The following is a 26,089-nucleotide window of genomic DNA, read 5'->3' as shown; positions in this document are numbered from 1 at the left end:
GAAGCCGTCCACTGGAAGCTTGTGGCCTTGCCATACCAAACCCCAGGTAAATCAGAAGAGAAGTCTTGCAGGCAGACTAGAGTGGCAGCAATGGAAGCAGGCAATCAGGGCCCATCAAGCTGGTAAAAAGCTGCTGGGTCAGAGCCAGGCAATTCCTCTTCGGAGCTCAAGCTATGTAAACTGGCTGAGAAAGCAACAGTACCTGGGACAGCTCCACGTGCAGAGCATTTTGCAGGTCAGACTGAAGCTTGAGGTCAGCTACTGAAGACTGGAGTGTGGCTGGGAGGGAGACTTGCATAACCATAGATAATGTGCTGCTTGTGCTTTTAGACAAAGCTCAGAGGTGAAGGCAAGGATGATATGAGCTCATAAGACCCAATGAAGTCTCAAGGTTTGGCGCTTCGTAGATCACTTATTTACAGTGTCACTGGACTGGCAACCCAAGTAGTGGGTGGGCCTGGATTCCGTCCAGCCCCACAATAGCTACTGGAGGGGAGAATGAAGCCTGATCATAGGCAAACCTGAGGAAGGTGCTTCTCGGACACCATCTGGTCCTGGAGCCAGGAAAAGTAGACCCAACTCTTCACCCAAAAAGAGGTGCTTATGAGAGAGAGCAACCCCATTCCTAGGCAATGTAGCATTTATGACAACAAGATGTGGCGCAAGTGTTACCTGATCTGTACTCATGCACTATGTACCATTACAAGTAATTAAAATTTAAATAACAAAGCTTTTAATTTTGCCATTTAGCAATCCTGCATTTTTATATTTTCGTGTTATAAGTTAGTATATGTATCCTCTTAACTTCCTGGGAGAGGGGAGTTTGGAGAACATGCAATAATTCTTCAATATCAACAGCTTGTGTCTTTCTTAAACAGAGGATTTTCTTTCAAAGTTCAGTTTTCTTTGTGCATAATGACAAAAACATCATTAGAAGTTTTTCCGTGAACGCATTTTGATGTGTGTCTCAGTTTTAGAGCTTTGATATTTAGTTGTTTTTATTGGTATCCAAACTCTCTCTCTCGTCTGGCCTCCTTTGAACACTACTCTGGGCTTCCACAGGACAAGCCCCTGCAGGCATGCGAACAGGAGGGGTGGTGGGAAACAAAGAGGGCAGTTGTCCTTGGGCCTGGTGATTCTAAGGGGCCTGGGGCTCCTAGCTGTCACAACTGCTGCTGCAGCAGTGATGGCAGCCAGAGCCCTGGCCCTGTTTGAACTGCTGCTGGAGCACAGTGCCGGGCTCTTTGTGGAGCTCTGAGGGCTGGGGCGGAGTCTCAGAGTTGCAGTCTGGGTGGTGCTGAAGGCTGGCTGCCCCCAGTCCTGCCCCTTCCACTGAAGACCCCACCCCTTCTAGGGGACATGCAGCACCTCCTCTCTCACCTTGCCCTGGGGCCCCGGTGTCTGTTGGCCCCACTGGGCCCCTGCAAAGCAGAGTTCAGCTCAATTGGTATTGGATCATGCATTATTTGTTTCCGTGGTTAAGAGTATGAACTCTCAGCACTACATTTTGTTATGCCTGTTCTTTGAAGGCTGCTCTCTGCATTGCTGGTATGTGGTGGTTCTGCTGCTTCAGGGGTTTTAAATCCTTACTCTGTGGATGGCCAACAGAATTTGTCCCTACCTTTGAGACTGGGCAGCTGTTGTATATTGTAGCTAGGGAAACTTAACTGGTGCATTAAAATCAATGACTGTGATAGACCAGTGTGCTTCTCCAAGGTCACGTATATGAGGAGAGCCTTGTGTGATGTCCTGCTAATGCAGCCGTTAGTTGCCTCAGGGAGACGTGGCACTTTAAAACTCAAGTACACGCGTGAAGGGCAGTGACTTAGCTAGAGAGAAACTCTTTGATATAATAGATTAATTCCCTCATTTAATCTCAATACATTTCAACTATTTCTGTTGATGAAGCAGTTTAATAGTTTCTGAGGTCTGAATGATTCACTGCCACTTTGTTGGAAGGTATATTCTTAGCTCAACTCATTGAGCTTCAGTTATTCTTCTCTAGTTTACATTAATGGGAGTTATGAATCAAAAGTGAGAGTTGGTAACGTGTGTTGGTTTTAAAAACTGAAAGAAGAAAAATGTGAATGTTTGAAAAATGGGGGTTGGGAAGCTGTATTTTAAATTCACGTATTTATATGGAACATATCATATGGCTGCATGTGCATGCAAATAAAGAATTATATGTAGGTTGAACCTCTCTAGTCTGACACTCTCTGGTCTGGAAACATGATCCATCTTGATTTTAGTTAGCCCGATGTTCATTTATCCTGGGTGTGGCCAAGTTTCCTGCAGTCCCATAAAGTTTGTTTATAGCCATCAGTGTGGCTCTCAGAGTTCTGTGCTGTTATTTATGTGTAATTTACAACTAAATGTCCTCTAAGAGCCCTGTAAGCAGTGGAAATGTTGGTAATGTGCTAGGCAATATTGAACTACCATGGTTTAGCAAATTCTCTTGTTCAGTCCCAAGGATCCTGGACTATAGAGGTTGAAACTGTGCTCTGAAAATTCAGGAAATAGAAGTTTTTGGTGTTACAAACATGGCATACCACCTTTATACTACCCTTTCCACTTCTGGCAAAGTGGAGAAATGTGGGGAGAGAGCAGGATCAGAATGCACGTGGGCCAGCTAATCCTTGGCCAATAGAGAATATATATGTAATTTAGAGATGCCAGTAGCTTCAGATTTGGGCGAATAGAAAGATGTTTTAGACAATGCTTTCTTCCTTTTTTTGTAAGTTCTCTGAGGTGTGCCACGTGAAACCTTGACAATATGCTCCACTGCTTTCACTGAGAGGTACCACATCTGTAGTTTCAGTGATTAGGAATTCAAATCGAAAGTAACCTCTTGGAATGAAGTACATAGAAGCCGTAAAGTATAATAATTCTAACTGCTGCTTATTAGGAAGAGACCTTGAAGCAGTGTTTTTTAAATGTAACAGCAGTATAGGGAAACAGCCTCTATTTCATATAACTTTAACACTTGTTAGAATAAGGAGAAATTACCATATATACATTTTGAACCAATTATACCAATTACTCTTTATTTTCCCAATTGCCATGCTGTTTGCAGGGTCCAGGTGTCAATTTCATCAGTTTCAAGAGGTTTGCTTATTTCTTCAAGTATACAGATTAAGATAAGGACAAAAAAAAAACAAAAAAACTTGGTACTAATGACATAACTAACCCAGCAAGATGGATAATTGCAAGTTAAAGCTTAAAATAAATGTGGAAAATTCCATCAGGCATTAGAGAAGGGGTTAGCACTGTGGGCATGCTACAAGATGTTTTGCTGACATTGGCCATCCACAGGTCTGGGCCCCCGGCATCTCCCAGTGGCCATGGTTCCCCACTCCAAGCCAATAGTAGCTATGAAAATGGTGGCTTGCACATCGTAGTGTCCTGCACAACTTCCTGCCAGTCCTACTGGTCAGGAACCATGAACTGTGGCTAGGAGGAGCTGTGCCTCTAGATTGTCAATGTAAACAAAATATCTTGTGGCCTGCCAGGGTTTACCCTCGTGGGCTGTGTGCTGAAGGTTGCTGACCTCGGTTAGAGCTCTGCTCAGTCTTACCTTGCTTGTTAATTTTATGAAACTGAAATCACTAAAACAACCTCACTAAAATGCAAATATTGAAAAAAATCCACTTCTAAGCAGCACAGCTTTAGGGATTTTCACATGGAACATGTATGCCTTGTATTCTGAAGGGTTCATAGCGAGGCTGTTTTCTTTTGGAAGAAAAATCTAAAACCATTTTTTTTCAAGTGTCTCTTCTGAAAGAATGGATTTACTGTATGGCACTACCAGATTTTACTAGTTGCAACATAATTGGCACACATATGATTAATCTATTCTCTTGCATCAAACTTGCTTGAATATACAGAAGATGACAGTGAGTTTTTCCTATATGTTGATATAAATATTTATATGAGATTTAGTTTGGGTATATAGTTCCATACTTCAACCACTGGTTTGCCTTTCTAGGAAGAAATAGTAGAAATGTAATTTTCGCCAAATGACTGTTACTTAAATGCGAAAGTTTGACATATTTGGCTAAGCTATGTCTTAGGTAAAGGTAATGTCAAAATGAGAATGGAATGAATTTTTCATCTCTTAACTTTATTAAGATGATTTGGAAATAATTGATCCTTGGGGGTAAAATCCCTCCGTATCCAAGATGTATGAAAAATTGGAGTTTTATTAAATTTCAAATGCAGATTACCACACTGTTACTTTGGAATCCAAAAAACCCAAATGCATTTAACTACAGTCTTTGTGGTTGAACATACCGAAGTGTTTATTTAGGTTGTGGGTGGATAAGGCATTAAGGACATTGTTGTTTCTGTGTGCGGTATTGTGGTTTATAGAGCTAATCATTTTGCTCATTCCCAATATAGACTTCTTTTCAGGTGTGGGAAAGAATTGCTATAATCACTCTCCCTTTTATCTTTACCTTTGGCAATTTATCACAGGGACAATGATGGACGCACACATATGTTCTCTCCCCCACCCCTCACCTTCTTCAAGGGTTAAAATAGTAAAAGAAGACAGTTCTCAGTTTCCACCTGTTGTGAGACCACCTGGTCGGTGGAGTTAAACAGGCTTCTTCAAGTGGAGTCTATATATTCCAATTTATGGGATCTGATGCCGCTGATAGTAGTCTGTGGAACTTTCTTAGTGAGCAGTGTCAGCTGGTGCCAGTTGCTCCTCCACTGCCCTCATGAAAGATACCAAGGGTATGAATGGGCGAGTGGTTTCATATGTATGCCCTCCTAGTTATTCCATTATTGAAGGAGCAAAACATTGGAATCATACAAATGTCTGTCTTAGGGCTCAGTCTGGCATTATGTATTGTGAAAATGCATTTACATTATAATGTATTGTATAATCTGGACGACACTTACTTATTAAGCACAGCACCCTTTGTCATCAGCTTTACTTCAGGGTCAAATAAAATCCAGTGTTTCTGACAAACTCCCTTTTCTGGGAGAAGGATCAAGAATTCCTCCTGTAGTTCCTTCTGGTTTGTTTTGTTTTGGAGTCAGCTCAGATGTTGCCATTGTTGTAGCAGTCCTGGCAGCTTGGTTCAAATATACTAAATGTTAGCACCACTCCTGTATTAATGGATCAGTGACTTCAGGATGAGGTACGAATCCACACCTGATCATGGATTGGTTTGGATCAACACCCTGACTTGTAGGTTTTTGAATATTCAGGGATATTTTATGAGCCTTTCTGTAGGGGCAGGTTGGTCATGGAGAAGAGTTGTTATTTCAGCTTCCACCCTCGTGCTAAGTCATTGAAATATCCTATTTCAGGAGTGGGTAATAAATGACTTATAGATGGGACATGGTTTGTAAGGGTTAGCCCCTGGTGGGCTGCCAGATGCTTTATTTACCTATGCATGCACAGATATAGCTGCTCGCACTTCCCATTGCCCATGGATCACTGGTCCCAGACAATGAGAGCCCAGGGAGGTGGCACGGACCAGGATACCACTTCCTGCAGCTCCCATTGGCCAGGAATCATGATCCTTGGCCAAGAGGAACTGAGAGAGGCAATACCTGTGGGGGGACAGGTAAATAAATCCTGTGGTAGCCTGTCAGGGACTAACCCTGGCAAACTTCATGCAGTCCACATATTGCCCATATCTGTTCTAGTTAATGAAACCATTGCTCCATTTAATGGTAAGGTCACCTTTGTATTTGTGAATGCATGGAAGGAATTCAGACTTCTTTATAGGCACATACTCAACTGTGTAAGAGCAGGAATAGGTGCATTTTGGTGCACACAGATTATTTCCTCTAGTTAAGTGCATGTCTCTCTTCTAAAATGGGACAGACGTCTTGTTTCTCAAAGCTCTTTGGACACACCAGAGAAGAGGATACTTCTCATAGACTGTGTCTACGTGGGCACATATCTTCGAAATGGCCATATTTTGAAGATTACTAATGAGGCGCTACATTGAATATTCAGCGCCTCATTAGCATTAGGACGCTGCCGGCCACGCACCACTTTCGAAAGTGCGTGGCTCTGCATGGCTACACGGGAGTCCTCTCCAAAAAGCCCCGCTCCTTTCAAAATCCCCATATCCCGCTCACTGATCGGAATAAGGGGCTTTTGAATATTTTGAATATTCAATTCAGCACCTCATTAGTAATCTTTGAAATGGCCATTAGCGTGGCTATTTCAAAGATTTGTGCCTGTGTGGACACACCCACAGTGATAGCTATTTCCTTATGACATACAGATCCATATGGGATACAGACATTCCATATGGGAAGTGTGACTTGGTCATCCCCTTAATTCCCATGTGCAGCCACAAGTCACTTCTTTTTTCGTCTCAAACTTGTCATCTGCTACTGGGTATGAAGAGAAGAAATGTCTGGTGCTCACGGACTTCCCCTCAAGTAACCTTACTTTGCAGATCGTATCAGCAGTGTGCATGGAGTCATCTACCGCTGCTACTTCCTGAATACAGTTTTGTCTGATTCCACTGCCATTCCTTTGTGATGAGTGGCACAGAACTGCCCATGGGTAGCGTATGTGGCACTATAAATGACTGTATAGGTGAGGATGTTCCCCACACAGCGAAAATATTTCCTCTGCATTTTGACCTTTGCTTGGCTGTGTGAGGGAAGGAGGAGAGATTTCAGGAGATTTCCTTTTCTCATAGGGATTCACTAATACAAAGAACAAAATAAATAATGAAAATTCATGTCATTTAATTATTGAAGAAAATTCTTTGTAAAGACTTCTAATAATGTAAACATTACCCATGGCTTAACCAAGACTATTATAGAGAAGATGCATTGAGGACCTGGTCTTAATCCAATTAAAAGCACCGAGACACCCCTTCATGTCACTGGAAAGTGAATCAAGCCCTAAATGAAAAATCTCCAGTAAGGGTTTGATCTGCATAGTGTTGAGCATCTTTTACAAGGTGTGGAGCTCTCTAATCTTGTTTGAAATCAGAAGGTATGGAGGACCCTCAGGAGTTTGTACGATCTAGCCCTCAAATCTTTCAAAGGCAATGTAGCATCAGAGCCCAAACACAGCAGCTAATTGTGTAATTAAATTGTTTGGCAACAGCAAAATTAACAAAATCTTAATTGTTACAATTTCTTCTGGAGAAACTATGGAGGCTAAATCATTTTAAATATAACGTTATGTAGGGGAAAATATTTGTGTTGAAAGCCTTCTCAACAAATTCCAGATGGATGCAGAAAATTTAATTGTAGTGGCATTGCTATTATACAAGTCCAGAGAAGGTAAGGCAGTAAATTACAGTACAAGCTGCATAACTTTCACTTGTTGTTGTTGTTGTTGTTGTTGTTGTTGCATGTATTATTCATACTTACATTACATATTTGAAGTGTAAGCAATAAAAATAAATGATGAAAAATGCTGCTAGTGTACTGTAACAACCACACAGATCTCACATATATTGGTTGTGACTGAATACATCTCCCACCAATAGCAATTTTAACATGATGGTCCTGACTAGGCTTCTCAGTAGCTTTTAGCTAAAATAGATCAGGAATAAAGCAGGTGGTTTGCTGCATGTTTTAAATCGCCCTGTATGTTTTAAAAAAAACACTCTACAAACTAGTTGAGTTTAAAAATAACTTGGTTATTTACGAGCCTCTGGGAGCAAGTAGACAAGTTTTGTTAGCAGCAGTTGTTATACTAAATTATGGATAACAACTGCTGCTAACAAATAACTTGTCTGGTGTCTGATGCCTCTCACTATTTCCTTCCATCTTTCCCTGTGCAGTGCGGCGTGGCTTAGTTTTTGTAGACTAGCTCCGCACCAATCTACTATGTCATTTATCCATTCTCTGTGGGGTCTGCCTCTCCTATTCAAATCATCCATTATGCCGAATACCAGGGTCTTGATTTTTTGTTTGTTGTTCATTCTGCAAATATGCTCAAATAGTTGTAGCTTCTGTTTTATAACCTTCTGCAGCAGCTTCACTTTCGGCTGTATCTTCTTGTATAATTCCTCATTGATGACCTTCTGCATCCATCCTATTCTCAGAATCTTTCTATAATAGCTCCATTCTAACACCAATATTCTTCTTTTTGAATCTTTTGTTATTGCCCATGTCTCACATCCGTACAACCTGCTGCTGAATACACACGGTTGCAAGACGCTCAGCTTTGTTCCTAAGCTAATCGCTTTGCTTTTCCAGATTTTGTCCGTCACCTTCAAATTTGCTCTTGCTTTCACGATTCTGGTTGCTATTTCCTTCTTACAGTCTAGATCATACGTTATGTTGCTCCCCAGATATGTGAACTTCTCTCCATTTTCTAGTTCAATACCATCAACACTGATCTTCCCTCTATTTCCTTGTCTCCAAATACCATTGTTTTTGTTTTATCGATGTTCATAATCAGTCCGTACTGCTTCCCTTTTTGGTTTAGCACCTGCACCATTTTCACTAGCTTCTCCTCATCTTCCTAATGATAACTATATCATCCACGAACCTCAAGTTGGTAATTCTTATCCTGTGCACAGATATCCCTTCTACCTCTTCCTTGATCTTGTCCATCACTCTCTCCAGGTGTGCGATAAAGATACTTGGCAATATTGGATCTCCTCTCGTACCTCTACTTGTTTTAAACCAACTGCCCAACTCCCCACATGTTCTCACCGCTGCCTCCGCATTGTCATTTATATTCTTCAACAACCGTATCAGTCTGCTATCCACTCCATATGACTCCAACACTGCTCAAGTGACTTTCTGATCTATACTGTCAAATGGCTTTTGAAAATTGATGAAGCAAGTGTATATGTTCTTGTTCCTTCTTCAAGTTTTCTCCGCTATCAGTCTTAGTGCCAATATCTGCTGTATGGTACTTCTATCTTTTCGGAACCCTGCTTGCTCATCTGCTATATGTTCTTCTATCTGCAATCTTAGTCTCTCAGTCAGTATCATCATCAGCACCTTGCCTAGATGACTCATTAGGGCAACTGTTCTATAGTTCTTGCACTCCAGTGTACTTCCTTTCTTGTGTATTGTCACTAGCATGGATCTTGTCCATGACAGAATGCTAATCTGTTAACAATAAATGCATTGTTTAGAATAGTTTCTAAACACTCCCATGAGAGCTGCCTGGTAATGTTGTTACTTTATTACTTGTGGGGAATTGCACAGATGTTACATGATGCTATCATCATAAGAAAGTAGTGTATGTGCTAAATTATATCAGTCTTCTAATAGTGATTTTTGGCTGTAAGGAGAGTTATGCCCAGTATGGATGGAAATATTCTGTTTTGGAGATACATGATATCGGGACCATAAGGCTTGAGTGTCAGTGTAGGATGGTGAGGCTGGCAGTTAGTGGGAAGCCTCAGATGCTGGGTGATAAAGGGTATCCCAAAAAATGAGTGATATTTCCATATGTGATTGCTGTATCTGTATAGACGGTCCTAGGGGAGGAGTTGCAGCTGCATATCAGCTATGTGAAATGGCTGAGGTGGAGCATGGAGGGGAAGCAAGAGCTGGAAGAGGGAGATGAGTGATTATGTAGTGGCAGGAGCTGCAGCACTGGCTCTGTGTGTGTGTGTGTGTGTGTGTTTTTTTAAGAAAAAAACTTGCAGTGGGTAAAACTTAAAGCTTTTGATCTGACCCATTCCTTACGTGCCACTCTTATATTGGGACTAAATGGCTAAAAATTTGCGACTTACTGGGCTGACACCACTCCCATCGTGCTTTGTTCTTTAAGTTGTGACTTGCTTGGTCATGTGAAATTATGCGATATGTGTTTCCCTATAGTGGGACTGAGTTCTGATTTCAACAGACACCTGGTTCTGCTTGTGGTGGGTGTTATTCCTCACCTTTTTCATAAACTGTTAACTCTCCACAGATATTCATTTATCTATGAGGTAGTTCAATACATACTAAAGCCTGTGGAATAACAAACTCAGGTGCACAAGTACAACTATGGGATTCATAGAGTTACTGTTTGAAGAGCTAAAAGCTGAGAGATTGAGTGTTGCTGTAGTGTTCTGAATATGATTTCCTATGCTCTTGGCCCAATTAATGCTTTGTTAGGAGCTCTCCATATGCAAAGGCATCTGGGAGCACTTATGTCCCTTGGTACTCCAGACTCTTGGTTTCAGGTCTCCAAAAAGAATTAATACTAAGGCTTGGTCTACACTAGGAAGGTAAGTCTAATGCAGATATTCAATTCTAGCTGTAGCAATTGTGTAGCTAGAATTGACTTATCTGCAATTGGCTTATCTGGCTGTCTTCGCTAAGGAAGGTTGACAGGACAGTTTCCGCTGTCAATCCCTGATAGGTTAATTTTGCACATCCCTACCAGGCATGCAAAAGCATACCCTGGAAAATCAACCCTGAGCAATTTGGTCTTCTGGGTAGTGTAGACGTGGCTTCAGAGGGAAAAGTAATACCTACTGAGCTCAGGTCACCCAACTGCTTTTGATGATGTCCTTGGTGACTCTTGTGTTCAGCACTTTTCTACATCAGGCTTTGCAAGCTGCAGTCTTCTTCCCAGAATATTTGCTCCTTACCTGATTTTCTTTACAGTAGATCTGGATGAAATTGCACTTGAATTCTAATCTCCCTTGTTCGGTGATTTTTCTACTTTCAGTACAGTTACTTCTACTCTGAAAGTTCTCATGCTTCTTCTGAACCCAAAGGAATCCCTTTTTTTTTCTTCTTTTTAACCAGGGTTGGTAGAAAATTCACTTAGCTGCTCATAAAGATCACGCATTCAGATAAACAGGAACATTAAGACTAAGTCACTGATTCCATGATTTACCAGCACCCCATGACTGCTTCAGCTTTCAGCCTCTGTGGCCAGGGCTATAGCCAGGAGTACATGCATGCACACACACATGCAGCTCTGCAACTTCGACAGGGGTTGGAGCCAGGTCTGTGCACGCTCACAAATAGCTTTGGTTCAGGCTCACCTCCATCCTCTCCCCTTTGTGGTGGGGTTTGAATTGTCAGTCCATCCTCCATGGGGCTCCAGCTGTCATTTCTCTTCTGACTCGTTATTTTTAGTAAATGTGCTGCAGATGGGTCACAGCGTCTATGCCCTTTTGTTTATTGCCTGTGACCTGTTCATGATTTTTACTAAAAAGTGCCAAAAATCTTAATCTCATTAGTCATAATTAAGGTTATTTTTTATACTGCTTAATAGACCAGAAAAGTAAATAGAAAAAGGCAAAATTACACAATTATGCAAATATTTAAATTTAATTGCACAAAATAAAATTGGTAGGGTTCTCTTTGCAGTCTTAATTCTGTCTCTCTATACAGTGGTCTCCCATTTCCCAAGCATCACACAATACCGAGCACATTATATGAGTAGAAATAATTTCCAGTATATTGAAATGGAAAGATGCTGCATTCTTTTCTCTAATATTCCACTGATAAAAATTTGGGCCCTAATTCTGCAAAGATTTAAGCCTACAAGTATTTTTACTCATACGACTACCCGTTGAACTCAGTGGAACTGCTGAGATACTTGTGTTTGTACGATCAGGACACACTTAAGTGGGTTATGTCGAAAAAATATCATCAGATTTTTCGGATGTCGACCACAACAAAATACATGCACAATTCACAAGAAAATACTGGATTACCATGCATGGCATAAGGGAACAAGCTTCACAGTTTCCGGGAATGTTGCAAATTAAAAGAATTCTGATCTGATACCAGAAAAATCATTTCAGGAGTTACAAATCCAAATTTGTGTTATCTGAAGCAATGTCCTGATCTAATGAAATTGAGCAATCGCAAGCACCTCATTTAAATCCTTTCAACTGCACAAGAATAAATGTTGCATCACTGTGACTGAATACAAATACCTACTTTGTGCTGCACATTAACAGAAAACACAGCAAGATGTAGTCATTCTGAGAGTTTAACTGATGAAGCATTTGAGAAAAGATGGAGCAAGATAAAATTAAAAATTAAACTTAAATTGGAAGAGTAGATTTTATCTATTATGTAAGCTTCAGTTCTTACTGCATTTTCTTATGCTGACAGAGTATATTGAATGCTGTCTTTTTAATAAGTTAAGATGCCAACAGTTCAATTTAATTTTAATAAAAACTAATATAGCATTTTGAATTACTGCAAGCTAAAATTTTGATGCAAACTCCTATTTGAAATTTACAACCAGGATGGATTGATTTAAATCAAGGCAATTTGAATCACCAAAAAAAAAAATAAAGATTGATTTGAATCAGTTATTAAAAAAGCTAAGTCTGACTGTGCTTAGAGTGCACTTGATTTTGGAGTAAGCCTCATTTAACTCCCAGGCACTTTTGTTTTTTAGGGAGAAAAGTATAGAATGGGGTTCCTTCAGGAAAGCTGAGTTATGCTGAAGTAAAATAGGGAGTAGATTTATGGAATCACCATTATGGTCTGTGGCCATGATGTTCCAAAATAAAGGACATGTATTATGTAATATAAAATAAGAAAATGACACTCAGTGGCAACTGTCAGCTCTATATTTTTCTCACTGCTTTTTCTGTACTCTGTACTTGAGTGATAGATTCTAAAGTTACTTAACTAACTAAATAAGACATAAGAATTAGCTAATCTAAGCCTTTTTTTCCCTAGCATCATCCAATACAGTAAGGAGCTTCGGAATTTACTTATGAAATCACGCTTACACTTTAGTCATAGAGTCTTGAAGAATGATGCATTGCAAAGTGAAATATCCATCTTTATCCACATCATTTTCTCCTAATGAGCAGTTTTCCGTAAGATGTTTCATTCTTGCTCTAGACCCTGTATCTTTTTCTTGCACTGCTTTCCACTACACACATTTTTGTTTTTTACCCAGTGAATAAATTTCTTCAAAATATTCCTTGTAAGGTTCTCTTTTATGCCCAGAAGACATGATGGTGGTTCTGTGTAATTCTTATTTTTAAATGTGAAATTTTATATTTTTTTATTTTAAAAATTTTAAATTTTTATATTTACTGATTTAAAACATAAAAATATCTTATTTAAATTCAAAGTCCACTTTTAAAAAAAATTAAATAGTTGATTTTTATCCACTCTGATGTATGAAAAGGGAGCATTGTTACAGGTGCTTTGATAACATGCATGTATTTTCTAATCCTTTACATGAATTAACCTATCCAAATTCTGCACTCATCCTTTTCCTCCACATGAAACTCAGCATGGAGGCACTGACGTAACTTGGGTTAGAATCTTGCACCTATACTTCTAGATTTGTGTTATAAGATTAAGGGAACAATGCAGAAACTTTATCTAATTTATTTTTATGTACAAAATTCTCAATTTTAGTCTTTAGCGCTCTGCTGAATCACTGCACAAGTGTTAGCATCAACATTCTGCTCAACTCAAGAGACTGAGCATATTGCGATTAGCCAAAGATGTGCTGCCAGAATGTTAATGAGGGACTCTTAAAATATATATTCTTGTGTTGTTTTTGATTAAATCCCCTCAGCTAGGCAAGAATGCACCATTGGGGCACTAATAAAGAGAGTCTCACCACCTACTGGTTACCCATTATCTAGAAGATAATTGTGTATCTTCAGAGAGATCATGTCTAGACATACATGCCTCGAGACAGCTTCCTAAAAGAAAAGTCACTTTACCAAACCAAGCTGCAGCCATTGGTTGAATCTCTGTCTCAAAACGAGACGTGTGCATCACAGAACGAGTGATTTTGCTGTGTGTGTAATATCATTCATTAGCACATGGTACACATGTGATTAACTGGTTTTGAAAAACCGGGAATACCTAGACCACAATACTTCAGATGATTCTCTGAGAAAGACTAGAGTAACATGGTTGTTATTATGCTCAAAGCAATGCTAGGGCATAGCAAAGGAGTAAGCTTTGAGTTTTGTCTAAGAAAAATTGGCAGTATTACAAATAGCCCCCATTGTCCATTATTCATATAAAATTAACTAGCTGGAAAGCTATCTCAAAATAGTAAACAAAAGCCTGTCTCTGAACATTGCAATTTACCTACTTACTGCTTCTCATCCTCAGGCCAGTTTTATTAATGAACAATTGAACCTGACCTGCCTTATCACCTAGAGCATCACACCTACACATCTGCAGCAAACAAACCCATCAGAGGTAAAATTACAAATTGATTTATAGTTACAGTGCACCACCACATGTTTTGTTCTGTGAGTCAAGGTGATTTAGTGCATATCCAATAAGGAAATGGATATTGGCACCCTGCCATGGTCATAAAAGCAGCATCTATTGGCAGATCCTACTACACCCTGTGTGTGTTGATGGGTATGAGCTGTACAAGTACCATAGACACCGATTTAAATTCCATAAACAATATGTCTATGAACAGGTTGATACAGATTCTAGTCCAGCATTGACAGATTTTTTCATTTTAACCACATCCCCATGTCGAAACCAAGGTAACTACCAGTGTTTGCACAGCTGAAAATACAGAAGTCACTCTTGAATGGTCTTGAGTTTTCCAGCTATAGCAGGTAAAGTTAACCAATTTGAAGCCCAAAATGACTTTAAGTGAAACCTGGTGAGGTGCTGACTTTTCTTCCTGACAGTTGTGGAGGGATATCACTGTTCTGAAGTCAAGTATCACCTTTCAAACAAAATACTGTTTATTACACTCACCCACCAGAACGTTGCTGAAACTCACTGCTGCATATTGACTGAAATCAGAACCTTTAATAAGAACCTGCCATACACAGGAGAGATCTGGATTTAGGTTTGGATTGGATCTTTATGTTTTTAATTAAATGTCACCAATGTGCTCTTTCATTTATGGTATTCTACACATATTTTTTAATAGGATGCAACAGTCTGAAAAGTAAGAATTACACACAGTTCTCTACTTTCTTGTACCCATCTCTCTGGTGTATGTGTGCTCCAGAACAGAAATTTTCAGAAAAATAACATTTTTTTTATGAACCAACATATTCTATGTGACAAACCAGGGGATAAGTCAGGGAGGCTGGATATCATTCAGTGCTGCTAGTGGTGAATGGTGTAGACTTAACCAGTACAAGGAGGAAAATGACTGACAGATGTGTAGACTGGGTCTAAACATCAGATTGCAACACCAATTATATGCTGGGGAGTAACGCTATATTGCCAGCCCTAGCTATCCTGTAGCTAGTTACATTTCATTTAGCTATTTACAGGTCTCTCACCGTGAGCTACAGTGTAACATGGTTTGGATCCCCCAGGGATCTATCCCCTGGACTCAGTTTAATTCTGAAACCTCATTCCTCCATCCCCACATCATGGTGGTGAAATAAAAGGCCACCAGATTGGGTAGGAAAATCTCAAACCACTGAAACCTGATCCACACTGGGGTTCTCAGTAGATTTCCGATATGCTATTCTAGATATGTCACAAGCGTAGCTGGAATTCATGTATCAGAATCGACTTTTTTTACTTCGTGTAGATTGGGGCTCTTCAGGCTCACGCCGATGTCCCTTATTTCGTGCAATAGCATGGAACACCAGCATTGATGGCCGAGCCCAGAGAGATTGATTTTGCCACATCTTAACACACATGGCAAAATCGAGCTCCAGAAGATAGACTGCACCATGGTCAATCGTCTGGTAACTATAGAGTAGTCCTAAGATCTTAAGCTCCACCCCCACTTGTGAATGCAAGCCTGCAACGTCTAACTGTTTAAACTAGTTTCTCCCCCTTGCTGGCCTTTTTAGCCTTTACCCTTCCTGCTGCAAGTTGCAGTAAGTCAGCAGTAACTGCATTATCTCAACCTTAGATCCTATTGTTTCTAAGTCAACTGTGCTAACAAGAGGCTGCAAGGAAGGGAGGAAGAAACTCACTAGGCTACATGCTGATTTGGCACAATGGGGAAAATTCTCTTTTGACCCTTTAACACAAGCAATCATTCAGATCTACTGTATCTGAAGTGTCACAGCTTCTAATGTACAGCGAGGAGGAGGGAGAATGAGGCTGCAAACCAGAGAGTAAAAGGCATGTGGAAAGACTGGGTTTAGTTTAAATAGGTGAAGAGAGCATTGCATGTTCCTTTACCCAGCCAGTGGCTAAGCAGCAAAACAAAGAGGAGGAAGCCCCCCCTTTTTTGTCATGCATGTGTTTGGACTTCATTTAGTCCCCTGCTGTCCAAAGGTCCTCATCTGCTAAAGCAGTAGAGAGCATTTCAGTGCCAGTTGCTTGGTTACTGTATTATATGAAACCAGCAGACAGGAGCTCTGTGAATACCCTGCTGTTCCTTTTTGTAACTCCATTAAGGGGAATGGAATAACATCAGTTAGACTTTGCCTATTATTTTATGGGGCTGCACATAGGAAGTAAAATTGAGGGGAGGGGGTTAATTGAGAAATCTTCCCTGATATGCGAATATTTTATAGTAGATTGTATTTTAAGTCTATATTGTCATCTTCATATGCTCCAAACTTATAGTCAGGTCCCAAATAATTATGAGATTGTCTGTCTTTAAAATAATAAACTTTTGGATTTTTATTTACCTTCTGGTTTTGATACTTGAAGTTAATATTCCCAAGCTTTTCTATACAACCATGAGTGTTAGAAACTCAATTTTAAAAACTGAAAGTTGAGGTTCTGATAGGGAGGTGGGGCTTCAAGAAAACACCAAATCTTGCAAGAGTTGGGAAGCACAGTACACCGGTACAATATAAAGCCTCAGGTTGCACATTTGTTTTAGGTGCCAGTTACATAGTATTGACTTGACTTAAATTAAACCCTTGTACTCCGGGTGGAGCATAGCTGATCTACAAGTCATCCACTTCACTCTGTCTTGGGACAAAACTTCTAACTGACCCCAGAAGTATCCCAGTTGTTGTCTTTCAGTCTCAGTAGATATTCTTCACATTGTGTGCAGTCTTCCTCTTCTGCATTTTCCTCGCGGGTCCCATTTGAGAGCTTGATCTGCTTTAGCTTAATTGATTTTACTAACCCTGCAAGGAAAACATATTAACTACTTAGCTGAACAGTTTATTTTTAATTTGCCTTTAATTTTCCATTTCAAACAAAAGATCTCTTTACTTCTGCTTTATTTGACCCACTGATCAGACTCAGCAGCTCTGAAACCTGTGGTTGTGCCTGGGAGTCAAAAGTAACTATTCTAAAAGACTCTTGGACTTCTGAGATGAATATTTAAATGAAATGAATGACTTAATGAGTTGATGTTTTAAACTCCTTTGCTTTCTCATGGTTATGCAAAAATGTTGCAGAACCTGGTTAGCAGTACCCTGTCACACAAGGATCATTCATTTTGAACTTTTATGACATGTGACTTCCCAGAACAACTGGGAATTGTTTAGGGTATTTTTGGTGGTGATGGTGGTGGGAACTTACATAAATAATTCCCTTTGCAGACACAAAAGCAGTCTTGTGGCACCTTAGAGAATAACAACTGTATTAGATCATGAGCAGTGTTCCCTCTTATTTTTTCTATCCATGGATGGAATAAATTTTATGTGCACGAAAGCATGCACACCACTACAGAGACATAGGCTGCCTGGCTGAGAATGAGGGTGGGTGCTCTGCCTATCAACTGGGCTGCACGTGAATTTCTCCTGGGTGGTGACTCAAGTTCTCAGCTCACAGGGAATACTGGTCATGAGCTTTCATGCTGACCTAATAAATGTTAGCTTCTAAGGTGCTTTTTTGTTTTTGAAGTGAGACTAGTATAGGTACCCCTCTGAGACGTCATTCCTCTGCAAAAAGGGGAGGCTAGGTTAAAACTTTTTATACCTCTTGCTTTTGGTTTCTTTCTTACACAGAGATGGATGATTCTGGTTGCTTAGCTGAACTGTGCTTGATCTCTGTCTTATGAGAACTATCCTGGAGTGTTGGTGCTGAAACAAATTGCCAGACTTCCCAGACACATCTGGGAAGGGGTGCAAAGGGAAATTAAAGCTTGTTTGTTGTTTGTCTTGAGAAATCCATCCAAATACAAATGGGAAAAACAACCTGCATTTCTTAAAGAGAAGGCACCAGACAAACAATTGTTCTGTGTTTCTGATCTGAAACAACTGTGTCTTCATCTTGAGGTGAAGTAAATTCTGTTTGAGCCAGATACTCAGGCACAGGATATTGTGGCTATGAGCACAAAATAAACAGTGATTAGCCATATAGGGAGTATCAGAGAACTTGATCCTGCAGTAATGATAGCAGTGCTGCCTATTTATTCTTTCTTTGTCCAGTGATAATCCTTATAAGGAGAGCATGTACCTAAGTACCATTTTGGCTAGGCATGTACTTTCTTCTCCTTCAAGTATCTTCTTTCCCTGCTACTTACTCACCCCCACTTTTTAGCCCAGAACACTTGACAATGAGTATGCCAGGGACTTGTTGCTGTGCACTTACCCTTATTTTCAGCTATGTATTTTTTGCTGTTTACATTTGAGCTGGAATGTATAAAACTGTTGCCCATCCTTCAGGGTATTACGGATTTAGTCTTCTTTCAGTATATCAGTATCACTCCCATCATCACTAAAGGAATAGTGCACATACTCACTGCAGACCTCTTTATTGTATTTTTTTTTCCTTAATGTAAACTGCTTACCATAGCTACATTTCAAGGAGCCTTGTAATACTTACTGCCTGGTTTTAGCAAGTATGAAACTTATCAAAAGTATGTAGTAGTAAGAGTGCCCATAAAACCAATCTAGCCCATGCTCTATTCAGTGGAGGCTTGTTTCATGGTGGGATTTTTCCATAATAATGTGCAAAATGCTTGTCTGCCGTGAACTGAAGGAGAAACACTTTATTTTAATGTGAGTGGATAAAACATTCTTTGTTTAGTCAGCTGCTGTTTTTTCCTTTCTTCCAGTATTGTGGGCATTTTATTCCATAATTCCTTACAGAAATAATCCAGATCTGTGGGGGTTTTTTGTGATACGTTACTTAAACATTTACAAATTACTTTGACTCTTGCTGCTAAAAATGCATTCTAGGTAGGGTTCAGCACCATGACTCCAGGACAGGGGTCATGAGACAGACATCAAGCACAGCTCAGCTAAGCGACCAGAATGAGCCATGTCCATATAAAGAGAAACCAAAGGAAGAGGTATTAAGAAGGTTCACAAAATGGCTGTCAGCGATAGCTGCTTATTTAAGGAAAGGAAGCCTGTATATTTATTCTGATCTTGAAGACTGGTTAATTTGAGAAGATTTGTTTCCAGTTACCGAGGCTTTACACTTCAGACTCCAGCTCTTTTTCCCTGCTGGGTGACAAGGTCAACTGTGGCAAGTTTATTCTCATCTTAACCCAGTCAACTGACTTTGTAAGAGCAATCCAGCAAACCTGCTCATGGTTGATTATGCATCATTCAACGCATCATAGTTATCCAATATTTACAGTAACAGTCTGTCATTTTATGGGACCACGTGACGTTCTACAATGTGAGAAATGATTGAGTTACCCTCCACTACACCGTAAGGTTAGTTTTACCTGCAAAGCAGAATGCATGCAAATGGCACTGTAATTAAACTGGTATTTTTCTTGTGGGTGTGAATCGGCATCTTTGAAACCAGTGCAGTGTTTGGAATAGTGCTGGTTCAATAACCACTGTTTAAGAGCCAGCAAAAGCAGCTGAATGGTTGTTTCTTACGGGCCCTGCAAAAAGGGACAGTATCAAGTGATAGTATATAGATTTTGTTATTGTTTTCCTTAGTTATTGTCTGTAAAGCTCAGAAATACCACCTTCCATTAATAATCCTATCCTTTTTTACTTCACATCTCTCACGGTTTTTCTTGTGTGTCACATACAGCTGAAACTGATGCTATCTTTTTTAATAAACAGAACTGTTGTTACATAACACTTTCTCCTGCCAAAACATTTCTGTTTTTTTGACAATTCAGTGTCATGAATTGATCAGAATACAACCCTGGGAATGGAGAATAGCAGCTGCACAGCTAGCAGAGGGAAAAGAAACTATAGTCACTATGGCTGTCAGAAATGGTGGCCCCAGTTTTAAAACTTGGTGGGTCTTTTTGCATTGCCTGTGTAATGCAGCATTTTCTTGTATATCTAGAAAATGGGTATCTCAGATGGGTAGCTCAGAATGCTTTCAATAGGGAATTTCTTGCCTCTAATGTGTAACACGATGCCCAAACCGTCATGACATGTCAATTCTTGAGGTTAGTCAGGAAGAGGTTGCCTGGAGTATCTTGACACAGAGGCATAGCAGTGGAACAAGATCCTGTAAGAATGAGGTAGTCTCCTTGTCAGTGATGTGTAGTTTTAGTTTGTTTGCTTGCTTGAGGGAGGTTCCCTTCACTCTTTTTGATTTTGTAGGAAAAAAGACACTTTCATTTCAGAAGAAAGGAATCCTGCAGCTGCATGATTCAGGAGAAGGTAAGATTTTCTCACTCTTAGGTAATCAAATACAAATAAAATTGGTCGGCTGTACTTCCAACTAAGGCTTATCTATCCCTCCTTTGTTGCATGAAGTGCTTTTAGCAGTTCTAGCATTTCTGCAGCATTAGGTATAGTGACTGGAGTGACATTTCAGGGGAATTCGAAGTAGGCGGGGTCCTTTCGAAAAGGAGTGCCATCTGGACGAGACGTCAATTTCGAAGCGCCGCCCACATGCTAATGAAGCGCTGAATTAGTAAACTTCGAAATTAGTTCAGCGCTTCATTAGTAAACTTCGAAATGGCCATTTGCGTGGCCATTTCGAAGTTTGGGGCACGTGTAGACACGGCCATTCAGATTTTCTGTGCTCTCCAATATGGCCGTGTCCTACACTTTGGAAAAAGACTTCAAAATGGCCATGCTAATGGCCAAATCAAAGAATACTAATGAGGTGCTGAAATGAATATTCAGTGCCTCATTAGCATGCCTCCAGCTGCGGCACTTCGAACGTGCCATGTTTCGCTCGCGCACACCTTGTCCGCACAGGGGTCCTTTTTGAAACGACCCTGTAAACATCGAAATCCCCTTGTTCTTATCAGCTGATTTCAGGGGATCAGGGGATTTTGATGTTTACAGGGTCCTTTTGAAAAGGACTCCCATGTAGAGGAGCTGTGCGTGAGCAAAACGTGGCGCTTTCGAAATGTCATGGCTGTTGGCATGCTAATGAGGCACTGAATATTCATTTCAGTGCCTCATTAATATGCTTCAGTTTGGCCATCAGCGTGGCCATTTCAAAGTTTTTTCTAAGTGTAGACATAGCCTATGTACCACAGCAAAGAGAGCTCACGTAGAAGATAAAGAAACAGATCTCCACTCTGACATTAAACAGGGGGTCTGAAATAAAATAAGGAGGGAAAATTCCAGTTTAAAGCAAATCCCAAAGAATACCTAACCCTTTATCTTGAGTAAACCTGTGGACCTGAATCCAAGATTGTGAATAGAGTCATCTCAGAGAAGTGCTTGGTGTTTGCTGAGAATCTGTTGTTTAAGCCTTCCTTAAGTTAGCCAGTGATTTGTCTATCTTTAGGATTTTTTTTTCCCCTAAGAGAAGTATTCATTGTCTTTTATCAATAAAAACTAGGGAAATCTGAAAATAAACACCCTCCTAGTCAGACTGATTTTTTTTTTTAAATCGTTTCCTCCTTCTCCACATGATCACCATAAATACAGTCCTCCAATTATGTGAATATTAGCAGATATGTTTCATAATCCTTTCACTGCCCTATCAGGAAGTCTGCCAATGGTAGCAGCTGGCAAACTTCCGGCTGTCCTGGGACTTTCCCAGGACCTGTTCTGGCAGAGCTATGGCTACTTACAGTTGACCTTTAAACTTAGTGTATGCAGTTCTTGCTGTTCGACACCCTACTGAACTGAAGTAGATTTGAGGCACTGGGTTTCTGTTGCCACCAACTAAGTGTAGTGGTCTTTTTTTTTTTTCTTTAACAAAATTCTCTTTTCTGCAAAGACGTGTCTAGGTGTCCAAGCAGGAGCTTTGCCAGCAAATTGGTCTCAAGTTCTTGTCTGATAAGAGTTTGATCTAATTTAAAATCTGATTCCATATTTTGCACTTTCCAGAAAGGATTTCCTCTTCAAAACTCCAGGCCCAAACAGTATTGACAGTGTGTTGCTACCTTTATATTATGATTTATATTATGGTTAGGCCTCAGCTGGAGTATTGTGTCCAGTTCTGGGCACCGCACTTCAAAAAAGACGTGGAGAAACTAGAGAGGGTCCAGAAAAGAGCGACAAGAATGATTAAAGGTCTAGAGAATGTGACCGATGGAAAAAAGGTTGAAAGAATTGGGCTTGTTTAGTTTGGAAAAGGGAAGATTGAGGGGAGACATGATAGCTGTTTTCAGGTATCTAAAAGGGAGTCATAAGGAGGAAGGAGAAAACTTGTTCTTCTTGGCCTCTGAGGATAGAACAAGAGGCAACGGGCTTAAACTGCAGCAAGGGAGGTTTATGTTGGACATTAGGAAAAAGTTCCTAACTGTCAGGGCGGTCAAAAAGAGGAATAAATTGGCAGGGGAGGTTGTGGCATCTCCATCTCTGGAGATATTTAAGAACAGGTTAGATAGACATCTATCAGGGATGGTTTACATAGTACTTGGTCCTGCCATTGGGGCTGGGGGCTGGACTCGATGGCCTCACAAGGTCCCTTCCAGTCCTAGTGTTCTATGATTTCTCTCTGATGCAGTGAAAATGGGCTTTTTCTCTCCTGTATTTTTGGAAGGCAGAGTTCCCTCTTTTTTTTCTGTCCATGGGTGGAATAAATTCTGTGTGGAGCACAGCGTTTGCCGATGTTCACCCCCCCGCCCCCCGGAGAACATGCTGCCCACTCTGAGTGGCTGTAGGAGCTCAGCTCATCTGCTGGGCAGCACCTGAATCTCTCATAGGCAGCCATCCAAGTGCTCAGCTTACAGGGAACACTGATGCAAAGACCTAACCACTGACCTAGTGCTTGGAATGCAATATAAGTGAAGGAGGTGACAGACACTTTACATTTCCCTCAAGCACTAGACGTCAACTGCAAAAGAAAGAGCAGACAAATTGGCACAGTGATAGACTTTATAGTATCTTGTTTGCTTTTTGCTTGTCATCCGGTGTCTACTGATGCATCTTAAAAAAAAGCATGCAGCGCCACAAACAGATACAGTAATTAAAGGTCAGTGAATAAGACTCAGTACGAACTTGAGATAAGAAATACTGGAAAATTTTAAAAAGAACATTCACAATAATACATTATTTGTTTCAGTATTAAGTTCCTCCTTTGTACATTAACAATAGCCTTAATTTTTTGTTCTTAAAAGGAGTACTTCATTAGTAATGTGACCCATTATATAAAGAATCTGTGGAAATTTAAGAACACTGACACGTTTTATTGAAGCATTTCAGTATGTGAAAGGCAAGAATTTCATGCATACGCTCTTAAATTCTGCTTTTCTGTTGGCAGTGAAGGATTTCAGTTTTATTCTCAGACATGTTTAATATTTTTGGTTTTAGGCCATCAGTGACTATAGCCTTTTTAATAGCAAATTTATCCAAGACTTAGAACATATAAGAAGTTGCAAAAACTCAGTGTCCTAACATACTTTTTCCAGTGGTAATGAGTTTGGCTTATGGGAATTTATCCTTTGTTGAATCATACACTGTATATAATACAACAGTTTTGGAATTTCTTTGATATTTGTCATGTCCCAGACTGAGCTTATTTGTAGTAACCAGACAAGCCACAGTTGGGTCCCACCACTTTGTAAACTTAATATAATTAAATTAGTGGTGAGGGGCTGTATTGCTTCCTTGACCTACTTTTTTTTTTCTCTAGTGAAGTACCATTATAGCAGTTATTAGTCACAGAGAGGTGGCCTTGTTAGTCTGTATTGTCACAAAACAAAACAAAAAAAATCCTGTAGCACTTCAAAGACTGATAAAATAATTTATTAGGTGATGAGCTTTCATGGGGCAGACCCACTTCTTCAGTTCTGGAAATAGTTTTCATTTCATTTTTGGTTTGTTTGTTTTCTATCTCTGTTATATATTTGTCACGCCAATTCATTTTCAGCACTATTTCCAGATATGAAGAAGTGAGTCTGCCCCATGAAAGCTCATCACTTAATAAATTGTTTTGTTAGTCTTCAAAGTGCTACATGATTGCTTTTTTGTTTTGTGTAACAGTTAATTAGCAATTACACTCCTCTTGTTCTGGTCTGTACCCATGCTGTGATGCCTATTGTTATCATTAGACCTTGGTACATAAGTAATATGCTCAATGTAAATGTCTTAATATGTTTACTGTGTACAACAGACTTTATTCTGTCTCGTGAACAGACAGCATCAGAAACATGCAGAAAACTTCTTGAGAGGAGAAAGTGTCAGAGGACAGAGTGCACCAGAGTAATAACTGTAATATGAAGCCTGTTGAGGCTCTTAGCTCACCTGACAATACCCTATGAAGAAGTGTTAGGACAGAAAAGAAGCGGAGGGATGTGGAGCTGTATGATTTCCTTTTGTGTAGTATTTCAAGGGAGGTTCTGGTTTTCAAAAATTAAATTGTGCAGTGTTAAAACTACACTCAGTGGTAGATGGCTCTGTCTGAACCAATCAGTTTAGTTCAGACGCTGGAAACAATATATCCCATTCATAAACATGTTTTAACTTATATCCAGCAAAGTATCATGATGCATACAGACTTGTAGTGTTTGTATTCTGACACAACTGAGTCTCCCGATAAATCAATGGCAAGAAAAAAAATAGAATTAGTGAAACAAAAGGTAATATAAAAATTAGGGCATGAAAATTCAAATAGTAATGATACAATACCATGATGTATATAGATACTGTTTTTTGTACAGTCTGGAACATGCAAACACATAGGCAAAAATATTATCTAAAGTGCTCCAATAGTTTTTGCAGTTGACAACGTGGCTGGAAGGACAGGGAGTCTCTTTTAGTACTGACAAAATCTTTGTAACATAAATCATAGTAGCACTTGAAGATTTTGCATACCTGGGCACCTAAATTATTTCTAAAAAAATGGGATTTAGGCTCCTGAGTCACCAATTTTTTAGTATATCTGTAGGCATTTAACAATGCAGATTCAGTCCAGTTATTTTAGTTAAGGTCTAAGCTACATAGGTAACTAGTGGGATTTTCAGAAGCACCTGTCTGTATCTTTAACATCTAAGTATTGTAGAGAATCTGTCCCTTAGGCACTTTTAACATATACAGCAATTCAGAACAATGCAGTTTGGTACAGTCAATATAATTTCCCATTGCTCCTAAGTACGCACCCAAAAAAATTATTTCATGCAGGAGCCTCACAGAGCTAGTTTTGTGAACTGAGTGTTTTTAAATCAAACGGTCAGGCTACAGTCACACTAGTGAGAGTTTTTTTTGACAAAACCAGAATTTCAAAACTCACCACGTATCCACATACAAAATGTGTTTTGTTGACAGTCTGTGAGAAAACTCGGCACTTCTGCTGACAGTCTTCTGCCTCTCCCAGATAAGGAAGAGCACCTTTGTCGACAGAATCTGTTAACAAAAAAAGCCATGTGGATGTTCTGGTGGGGGGCCTTCTGTCGACAAACAGGGCTTCCGGGATGCTGGGCAGCCCTGTTTTCTGCGCTTCTGATTGGCTGTTCTGGCAAGAGATTGGCTAGGCATTCTAGCCGCTGTGGCAGCAGAGAGGATCACTCTTTTGATCTGTTTTAGTGTATGGCTGCACTCTGCCAACAGACATTTTATCAGAAAATCTCTTTTGACAGAAACGTCAGAAGTTCTAGTTCTACTGCAGCTATAGCCTCACTGGAAAAATTAAACATACTAATGGACAAGGCTGAATGTTTGAAAAAAAATCTTTGTTTTTTGGCAATTTTTAAAGAAGTGGCCTCTGATAAAGGATCAGGTTCAGTAGGACCGTTGTATTTTGTAGGCAGGTGTGAGTTGTGTAAATCTGCTGTGTGGCTCCGGAAGTAGACGGTTGCCAGTGAATCAAATCCAGCGGGGAACAAAGTAAGCATTTAAACTCTATTTTTCTGTCCATTGTTGTCTTTTCTTTCTTGCAAGGTATGTCTAACAGACAGAGATTAAATTCCCCTCCCACTCCCTTGTGACTTTGGCCCACTACTGTTCATAGGTTTCTTTTTTTCTCTGCTCAGTTTTAACATGCGTATCTTGTCTAATCT

The 26,089-nt window shown here is 39.9% G+C and overlaps 1 protein-coding gene across 8 annotated transcripts in view; it reads left to right on the top strand.

Annotated features, from left to right (window-relative positions):
* The window catches only part of KCNJ3 (potassium inwardly rectifying channel subfamily J member 3), a 178,755-nt gene that overhangs the window by 73,237 nt on the left and 79,429 nt on the right, over positions 1-26,089 (top strand). The window contains exons 3-4 of one of the 8 annotated variants that reach the window (XM_075001066.1): positions 20,283-20,342; positions 25,837-25,916. The exons of the other annotated variants lie outside the window; for them this stretch is intronic. Of the exons in view, the coding sequence (XP_074857167.1) occupies positions 20,283-20,342; positions 25,837-25,880 (104 nt within the window). The 3' untranslated portion in view covers positions 25,881-25,916. Of the gene's footprint in view, positions 1-20,282; positions 20,343-25,836; positions 25,917-26,089 lie in introns of those variants that run through there. 8 annotated transcript variants of the gene reach the window in all.

The sequence above is a fragment of the Carettochelys insculpta genome, chromosome 8 (genome assembly GCF_033958435.1).
Source record: "Carettochelys insculpta isolate YL-2023 chromosome 8, ASM3395843v1, whole genome shotgun sequence".
Classification (NCBI taxonomy): domain Eukaryota; kingdom Metazoa; phylum Chordata; order Testudines; family Carettochelyidae; genus Carettochelys; species Carettochelys insculpta.
The sequence above is the reverse complement of the archived record's forward strand: the minus strand, read 5'-3'. Positions and strand labels throughout refer to the sequence as shown.